Source organism: Mastomys coucha, unplaced genomic scaffold (assembly GCF_008632895.1).
Source record: "Mastomys coucha isolate ucsf_1 unplaced genomic scaffold, UCSF_Mcou_1 pScaffold16, whole genome shotgun sequence".
Classification (NCBI taxonomy): domain Eukaryota; kingdom Metazoa; phylum Chordata; class Mammalia; order Rodentia; family Muridae; genus Mastomys; species Mastomys coucha.
Genome location: NW_022196898.1, coordinates 56,294,911 through 56,304,127, shown reverse-complemented (window position 1 = coordinate 56,304,127; position 9,217 = coordinate 56,294,911). Strand labels below are relative to the sequence as shown.

Genomic DNA, 9,217 nt, shown 5'->3' with positions numbered 1-9,217 from the left:
TCTGTCCTGGGATCCAGGAATGAAATACTAGTCTAGCCTCAGCCATTCTTGCCTGAAAGAAAACAGAAGCTGGAGCCAGGCTGGGGAGCTGGGGGGCAGTGCCCCAGAACTGCCCTGGAAAGGGGTTGGAAGTAGATGCTCAGCACTGGGCAGGGCTGAATACAAACAGATTACCTCTGGTGGGACAGCCTTAGCCCAGATGTGCTGAGAGAACAGCAGCCCATTATTAATTAGTGGCCAGCTATTGTCAGAATTCCCCAAAGAGTTTTTGTTGTTGTAGTTGTTGTTTTGTTTGTTTGTTTTTGAGACAGGGTTTCTCTGTGTAGCCCTGGCTGTCCTGAAACTCACTCTGTAGACCAGGCTGGCCTCGAACTCAGAAATCTGCCTGCCTCTGCCTCCGAAGTGCTGGGATTAAAGGTGTGCACCACCACTGCCTGGCTCCCAAAGAGTTTTTTAACCTGTCTTTGAAGTAAGTGAAGGAACCATTTCAGGTTAGTCTGTGGAATCTGGGGGTTGATTTTGTGTCACTAGTGACGTAAGTGGCTCCCAGGACCCTCTCTTTTAAAAAAGGTTCTTAGTTCTCTCCCAATATGTCCTAGCAGTGATGCTTAGACCACACCTAAAGTAATCATACCAAAAGAGGGAGCAGTAGGAGGGGAGGGAGGGAAAAGAAATACAAGTCCTACTTAGTCACAGTCCTCGCCAATCTTTGTGCACATTATCTATGCCAGTGCAGAAGGACACCCAGAAGCCACCTAATAGGATTGTATGTCCTGGTTCACCAAAGGATGGCTCTCAGGCCATAGTTCTATGCCCTCTGTGCTCCGGGGACAGTAATCAGGCTGGCACGTACCAGAAGGCTTCAGGGTGGTTCTAAGGATCCCAGCCATTTGATACCTTCTACCTACCATTGCCTGTGCCTGATGAAAGAGATGCTTGATTGGCATCTCTTTCAAAGCCCCGGGAGAGGAAGCCACCAGCATAGACTCCTTGTGGCCTGACCAAAAAAGCCAACTGTCCTTACTGCAGGGCCAGAGCTTTTTTTGACATGTGGGTGGGGAAAGCACAGCATCACCACTGGTTGCCTAGGAGACAAGATAAGTGGTACAAATACAGAAAAGGGAGGAGTTGAGAGGCCAGGTGGAAGAAAGACTGGGCTAGCCCATGCACTGCACCCTTGTCCTGTCAGATTGGGCTTCTGTTTCCCTGAAGTGCTGCCTGAGAGGAATGATGGAAAGTCTTAAAAGACCCAGCAGACAAAACTGCATATCCGAGATCCAGGGAGTTTGTGGCTTGGGAGTGGGGTGGGCATAAACAGCAGAAGAGATACAGCCTCGGAGAACTCCAAGCAGTCTCCCCAGCCTATTCTCTACCAGCGCCATCCTCTCAACCAGGCAGTCAGCCATAGCAAAGGCAACTTTGTAAAGATGAGGAAATACACAGATGCGGACTATGGGAGACCTCTGACCTTACTCGGCATCTCACTGACTGACCTGATATGCCTGGCAGTGAAGTGGCTTCACTGTTCCTCCTGAAGTGAGACAGACAACTTCCCAGACAGAACAGGGCTACAGTGGCTCAACTTCATACACATAAGAGGTTATGGTAATTACATATTCTCCCTCTTTGGTCTCCCATTCAAGTACACACCAGGACAGACCCCACTTAGCTTCTGAGGTCAGTTGAGATCTCACATATAGGATGGTACAGGCCTAGGCCTCATCCTTTTGGGAGAGTCCTTTCCAGAAGCCTCAAGAGCCCAGCCAGACTTCACAGTCTAATCCAGTTTCTGGAAGTGGATATCTATAAGAAAAAGTGAAGACTCTGCATTTTTTCCTTCCATTCCACAGCATACTTAGAGCACATGAAACAGTCATTGGGTATTAACATACCCATGAGATGAATATGCTTTTAGCTCAAGATGAAAATATCCTGGTAATAATCAAAATTTTATGAAAGTGAGCTGTTTCCCACCATTAAGGGGGGAAAAAAAAAGCAACCTTCCAACCCAAGCATTTTGCCACTGTACCATTAGAAAGTTTGATCCAGCCTTTTAAGAGAACCCTGTAGGGAGGCAGCCCTCTCCTCGGGGATCTAGCAGATCATCATGTACAAGCCCTGGCCCAGCGTATCTAATCTCTTGATTGCTAAAGGCACTGTGATGCTGCTTTTAAGGCTATCTCACAAATTAGAAAACTGCCCTGCCTGACTATGTGTGGTCTGAAAGAATATAGTAGCTTTTACTTTTTTAACAGGTTGAGAAAGAAAAAAGAAAACTGAAAAGACATTAACATTTTAGTGCCCACTGGTACATTTTCATTGGATGCTCTGTTTTGGCAGGGATTTGAATATGTACCTCAAAGATTCATGTCCTAGAAGCTTGGACCTCAGTGTGGTACAGCTGAAGGGTGGTGTAACCTTTAAGACATAAAGTCTAATGAGAGATAGGTCATCTGGGCATTGTCCTTAGAAGACAGTAATGCAGTTCTCATCGGGCCCTGGTTTGTTCTCACAAGAACAAGTTGTTATAAAAAGGGCAAACAGACTACAGAACCTGTCTTTCACCCTGTTTCTTTATGTGATCTCTTCTGCATTTCCTCCCATTACTGTACTGACACATACCATAAGGCCCTCATGACATGAACAACCAGTGGGACCATGGGATCTTCAACTTCCGTCCTCCAAAACTATAAGCTGTGTACCCTTTTCTCCCTTATAAAAGGCTGTGCCTCGGGCACTTCCCTCCAGCAGACAGAATGCTATGTTGGGGCAGAACCAGGGTCATTCATCTATACACTGTCTGTGGGTGTTTGTCTGCTACGGCAGTGCAGTGGAGGTTTAATAGATAGTGAATCCTCTAAGGCCTAAAATATTTACTGTCTGGCTTGAGAGAGAAAGTTTGCCATTCTCTTCTCTAATCTTAATGCCTGGATGATTCAGATTTTATACTTAGTTTCCTAGACGATATAGATAACAACACTTAGAAGAGATTCTCTCTTCTGATGTCACACCCTTTTGAAGTATACTGAACCCACCCACATGCTAAAGTAAATACACCAACCACAAACTGTGCCAGAGCAGAGACTCAAGCCAGGTTTAATGGTCATTGTCTAGTTATAGAGCCCATGGGCTCTGAGGTTTGCCAGCCTGGTGTACACAGTGGGAGGAAGAGTCCTAGACACAGAAAAAAAGAATTACAAGGCAAGAACACACACGAACCCGGAAAATTGGCTTTGTTCTCCCCAGACGGGTCTACCCTTTCCTGGCCTCTTCCAGGGGCCCCATAGATAACAGCAAAGAAAAAGATCACAAATAATTACACAGACTGTAGAGCCCTGTCATATCCTATCTCCAGAGAAACCTGCTTCTCCTTCCTGGGAGATAGAGTTTATGGGTACAGATGGGGCGAAGGCCATCTTTTCTTATATCTACACTTGGCTGTTTTCTTCCCAAGGTCTAATGGGATCATCTATGCAGAATACAAATAAACACATACGTCCCACCTACAAGGACAAAGCTACCATTGGGTTATAAGAACTGAAACCACAAGAAGAGACCAGTCAGTTAAATGGTTTTTGGTGGAGCGTCCAGACATGTCCTGCAGGTACCTTGAACTAGGGCCCAAGTCAGTGGATGTAGTAGGGAGAGTTAGGCTGCAGAGTCAAACTTAAAAAGAAAATTACTCTCCTGGTCCTCAGGAGCTCAGCTAGAATGCCCCAGAAGGCAAACTTCATTTGACTTCCATTTGAAAGAGTCTCACAGCCCTCGATAGTGTCAGGAGAGGATGCTGCCACCTAAGAGATTTCCTCATTCCCCGACAAGTCTGAGGGTGGAGGTCTGGCTCTTGAATCTCTGGTGCCAAAGTCCCCAGAAGTCTTTGGAATACAACCGGTTCCTCTCCAACCCTTGACTAATAGGACACAGGAAGAACAACTCAGAGCTGCCAAGCCTCGGCCAGAATCCTTTGGAGTCCTTCCTTACTCTGGCTCTAGCCTCCTGTCTTACAGGTATGTAGTTTTTAGGGAGGGTTGGTTCCTGAGGAGTTGATGAACCAGCTAGTACCTTACCACCCTTCTCCCAAAGGCTCCACCTGTGAGTGTGTGGTCCCCCTAACTCCAGCATCTGCAGAAAAGTGAATCAGCTCCATGGAGATATGGGTAAAAGTTCAGGGTGTTCAGAAATTAAAGTACAAGAGATTGTGCATTTGAGGAGCCTGGCATGGTCACTGTCTCTCCTGCAGTGCCAGAAAACTGTGTGTGAGAAGCGGTGTGCGTGGGTGGAGGCCGTTCTAGAAATGGTGGCATCAGAGGGGGCCACAGACTCACTGTCCTGGTGGAGGTCAAGGTGCTGGCGTGCATGCATACCTATGAGCATGCGTACCTATGAGCATGCAACTACTTAAGGGGAATCGCTGCACTTCTCTCTTGACAAAACTAGGTTACTAATAAAGGATGGACAGCAGCCTTGAGATCCCAGGAGCAGACAGGGGACAAGGTTTACTTCAGTTTCTCTTCCCCAGTCCTTATAAGCAGCCTGACAGGCCCTCGAAGCATTAGGCAGCCCTCACCCACAGGTAAACAACACCCCGTCAGAGCCTCAAAAGCAGGTCAGGAAACTGGAGGACCTGGACAACTTCCAACCACAGGAAACAAGGGAAAGAAAAGACACCGGAAAAGACCAACACTGGGGAACACGGTCACCTCTGCCCTGCCCACCCCTCTTCCGAAGCTTAGAACAACTGCCTCTGGGGCCTGCAGTATGCTCACAGGATGCAGGGCACAGTCATCTCTGCAGCCAAAGCATTTTGCGAGCCTGGATGGAAGCTAAGGCTAGGTTTGTTTTTAAGTGCCTCTGCTCTGACAGCCACAACTGCCCCGATCTCCGACTGACTTTTCAAAGTGTACTGCCCCTTCTGCCTCTGTGACAAGACTGCCTGCCTTCCAGTCAGGTGAGGGAACACAGAACTCTTAAGCCACACTCTGTATCGCCATTCTGGGACAGAGACCACTAGGTTCCAACCCTTCAGATGACAAAAATCCCACACTCTGCAGGAGTGAGGCAGCCTTGTGAGCAGAGAGAAGATAAACGTGAGGGCCTGTCTATCTCCAGACCTAGTCTAACCGAGCAGGACCGGGCTTTGCCGACTCCTCCTTTGCAGAGCAGCCCTCTAAGGAAGGCTCAGAGCCCCACCTGAGCTGACTGGAAGGTTGACGGAAGGGATGGCATACATGGAAGATCAGGTAGGTCTGGCTGGCTGCTACATCAAAGAGGCTGGTTTTCCCTGTTCTTCCAGCAAGTGTGGCAGCCCTGTGCCATAGTGGCGGCAAGTGGCATAATGCTCCTTCCTCAGTATCCCCTCCTCCTGTCCCGACAGATAGACACCGAGAGTCAAATGCTAATCAAAACTTTCCCCCAGCCAGGGAATTAGCCTACCTGGAATTTATGCCCTATCTACAAGTTTTATGCTATGACAGGGACCTCTTAATTCATTCTGTACCCATCTGTGCCACCTGCCCCAGGACAAGGCACAGACATAATGTCCCACATTGCTGCCATAACTAACAGGCAAGAGGCCAGGCTCCCGCAAAAATCCACCTACTCAGGGCTCCCGGGGAAAGAAGACAGCACTAGTGAGAAGTCTCACAGCAGCTTTAGGGAGTGTTATTGATCCAGGTCTCGGCCTTTTCCTGACTCATTTTCCAAAGGTTTCCAGTTCTCTAGCTACGAGTGTGACTTCCTGACCAGAGCGGCTACTGCAGCTTCCCTGCATGGCTCCTGTGGAGGCTCCCCCAACACACACAACTCCGCAGGTGTGGGTGGGCAGAGACAGAAAAAAAAAAGTTGTTTTTCAAATGGTTTTTTCTTAAGGAGCTAGGGATGACCTCAAAAAAAGTTTAGGGAATCTGCTCCTCCCCTCACCCCATTCCTCGTTCCTGTCCAACTCAGATGCGCTCCCTCCTCCTCTACCACACTGAGAATAGCCAAGGCTTTGGGTAGGGGTGTGGCATCTGCCTTAGGATTAATATATCCATATGTGAAACTTGCAGCATCCACACCCTCACTGGGGTCTTGCCTCCTCTTGTGCCCATGACCAATTCCCTGGTGGTCAGGAGGAACCCACGCCCTTGGGCAGCCAGCCCTCTCTTCCACCCCGTCATATCCCTCAGGGGTACACTACCTCTCCTGGGGCAGAACCTCCCCATCAGCCTATGCTGCTCACACCACGATGGGTGTATCAGAAAAGACCGAGCTGACCGACTCTGGATCTGACATCCTCCGTTGGCCCTTGCCTGTAGCCTCGGGCACTGGCAGAGTGTTGCCTGGCTTGAGTTTGCCATTTTGACCCTGCCCCGGTCCAGCAGGTTCCAGGAAGGCCACCCGCCGGTCAAAACCATCATCTTTGTCCCCACCAGCCATAGGGTCATGGTTGGGTGTGGTACTGAGCATAGAAGAGCTGAGGCTATCTCCTTGATGGCTGGAAGACTTCTCCACACCCCGACACCAGCAGCGGCAAGGGGTGAGGTACAAGTATATGAGGACCAGAACCACACTGAGGATACAGCCCACCAGGGTAGTATAGGCCGTGTTGAGGGTGTCATGGTGTCCGTGCAAGGTGAAGTTATACACTTTCAACTCCACAGACAGCGTCTCATTGAAAGTCTCCCCCATGGCATAGCAGGTATACACACCCCCATCCTCAACCTGCACCTTTTTAAAATGAAGATTGCCATCCTTCACGGAAACCGTGCCATTGGACCCCTGAGTTAGCACCTGTTCATTGCTCGGGGTCACCCACACTTTGGTCATCCCTTGCTGTTTGGTATCACACGTGATGGTCAAGGTGTCTCCCAGGTGAGCCTCCCAGGCACTTTCCTTGTACTCGCTGCAGTTGAAGAAATCCAGACTGAAGACATTGTGCAGCTTCTTGGAATGCATGCAATACAGATCCTCCTGGAAGTCCATCACAGAACTCAGCTGCCGGTACTGCCAGTGGGAAAAGAGCTGGTAGAGCTTGCAGTCACATTCCAAGGGGTTGTTATGCAGGTACAGCCCGTTCTTGACCCAGGCTGGCAATTTCTGCAGGTCGGTCAGGGGCAACTTCTTTAGCTTGTTGGAGGACAGATCCAAGAGCATTAGTTTGGGTAATTTGTTTCTATCCTTGATCAGCTCCAGAGGAAAGCGGGAGATCAGATTCTGGCTTAGGTAGAGTTTCTGCAGCTGGGCCATGTCCTCGAAGGCATTCCGGTCCACCACCACAATGTGGTTATTGTAGAGCAGCAGCACTTCCAGCGCCTGCAGGTCGCTGAACAGGAACTCATCCAGCGTGTGAAGATGGTTGGAGGAGAGGTCCAGGTACCTAAGGTTGGGTACGGGGATGAAGGCCTCAGAGGAGATGAAGTTCAGGTGGTTGTGGCTCAGCAGCAGGGAGTGCAGGTTGATCAGACGGGTGGGGGTCCACTCGGCCCGCAGCCGGCTCAAGTTGTTGTGGCTGAGGTCCAGGAGTGCTGTGTAGCTGGGTAAAGACTGGGGCACGCTGGGCAGCTGCTGCTTAGAGCAGCTGAGGATGTTGCTGGCGCACAGGCAGTTGGCGGGACAACTAACCACAGAGCGGCCGGCCCTGGCTACCTCAAAGAGAAGCAGGAACAAGGAGAGCAGCAGGAGCCAGAGGCCTCGCAGGTCACGCTGGGGTTGCATAGTGTCACTGGGGAGAGCGAGGAAGGCCGCAGGATCTGGGAGAGAGTCACCCCGGCATGTTCTGGTGGAGGATGGAAGGGTCACTTTCACTCCAGGCTTGGGAGAAAGAGGATGGGTTTGTAGTCACCAAGGCCTCAGGAGGGCAAAGACCACCACTCCCACTTTCCTCTCCAACCCTTGTTCCCACCCTTTGGTGAGTGGAAAGGGGAAGCTGTCCCGGGTAGTTCCCAGGCACAGTGAGGCAAGCTGTGGGCTCAAAATACTAGGGCATCAGAGGCATTGGCGCAAAGGCCCAGTGGGCTAGGGTCGCGGGTGTAGAGTGAGGGCGTGCACAGCGTGTCCCCTGTGGTGGCAGTGGTAGGGTGTCACAGGGATTGCACGCTCGAGGCTTGGAGGCGGGGTCATCAGGGCCTTTCCCGAGGAACCCAGGGAAGGTCAACAGGGTACGTATGGGGCTGGATAGGGCCGGGGGTTCCCGGGGCCTGCGGCGCGGGTTCCCTCCCCAGAGCCTCCGGTCACTGCACCTGCTCCGCGGAGGATGCGTCTCAGCCCATGGTCAGTCCGGGAGCTCCGTCGCGGCCTCCCCGGTCCGCGCCTCCCCGGCCGGCCTGTCACGGCGCCCGGCGTACGCAGGGGCCCGAGCCCGGCGACATCGCCTGCGAGGAACTTGCTGGGTTCCGCGCTGTCCACCCGCGCCGCCGCCTCTCCCGGACCGCCGCGCCCGACCACCCGAGCCCACCAGGCACGACTGCCGCCTCCGGAGCCACCGGCCGGGCGAGAAGCAGTGGGGCGAGCGGGAGACGCCGCGATCCCAGCCGAGGGAGCAGCGTGGGGGCAGCGAGCACCGCGCGCGCGCCCGCCGCCCGTCGCCGCCGCCGCCGCCGGAGCCTCGGGGCGCGTGCGCGCGGCGGGGGCGGGGCGCACGTGCGTGTGTTTGTCTCCAGCTCCCGGCGGACGCGCGGGCAGCCCGCTGCAGTCAGGGGTCATTTCCTCTGCCGTCCTGGAAATGCTCCTCCAAAGCGAGCGAGCGAGCGAGCGAGCGTGGCCCCTCCGGCGCCTCTCCTCCCTAGCCTCATTTTCTCCATTCTCTTCATGCCCCAGTACCGCTCCTTCCTACCCAAACTCACTGTCGGGAAAAGTAAGTCGAACAGGAGGAGTGAGGTCGCTGGAACCGGTGAACTGACTCCCGGGGCAAGAAGCGGCACGCGTCTTTTCATTTTCCAAATTAAAGAAATCTGGCTCACCTCCTGCTGTCAGTATTGGCGGGAAATTCGTTAGTTAACGTTTTTTGACGTTCCTTCTGCTTTCTTTTTGGAGCTGTGAAGTCACTAAAATTTGGGGAGGGGGGAAGAGCTTTATTTTGTTTTGGTTTTGGTTTGGTTTTGGTTTTGTTTTTCCCTCTCTGTTTTTGATGCCACTAGTCTATACATCTTGGAGTACCTTTGAAGAACACACCTGCTGAGCCTGTAAGCCTGCTAGTCACGACTGGGCTTGGGGGGTGTGTCCTTCCACAGACAACCCA

General features: G+C 51.9%; 2 protein-coding genes across 3 annotated transcripts; both read right to left on the bottom strand.

The window, feature by feature from the left end:
- On the bottom strand, positions 1-8,541 carry Amigo1 (adhesion molecule with Ig like domain 1). 2 transcript variants are annotated; one of them, XM_031375168.1, is made up of 3 exons: positions 8,220-8,350; positions 6,179-7,791; positions 1-3,174 (listed from the first exon to the last, which is right to left on the bottom strand). In XM_031375168.1, exon 2 carries the CDS (start codon positions 7,693-7,695, stop codon positions 6,217-6,219), a length of 1,479 nt encoding a protein of 492 aa, XP_031231028.1. In that variant the 5' UTR covers positions 7,696-7,791; positions 8,220-8,350; the 3' UTR covers positions 1-3,174; positions 6,179-6,216. The 2 variants fall into 2 exon arrangements, with proteins under 2 accessions (XP_031231028.1, XP_031231029.1); XM_031375169.1 differs by having other exon boundaries at positions 3,074-7,756; positions 8,220-8,541.
- LOC116093275 (translation initiation factor IF-2-like) lies at positions 7,699-8,682 on the bottom strand. Its single transcript, XM_031374647.1, has one exon. It carries the CDS (start codon positions 8,680-8,682, stop codon positions 8,131-8,133), a length of 552 nt encoding a protein of 183 aa, XP_031230507.1. The 3' UTR covers positions 7,699-8,130.
- Positions 8,683-9,217: the final 535 nt, after the last annotated feature.

What these genes read in the sequence shown, in the direction of transcription:
- Amigo1 (XM_031375169.1), bottom strand. Translation starts at nt 7,695, where the DNA reads ATGCAACCCCAGCGTGACCTGCGAGGCCTCTGGCTCCTGCTGCTCTCC.
- LOC116093275 (XM_031374647.1), bottom strand. Translation starts at nt 8,682, where the DNA reads ATGACCCCTGACTGCAGCGGGCTGCCCGCGCGTCCGCCGGGAGCTGGA.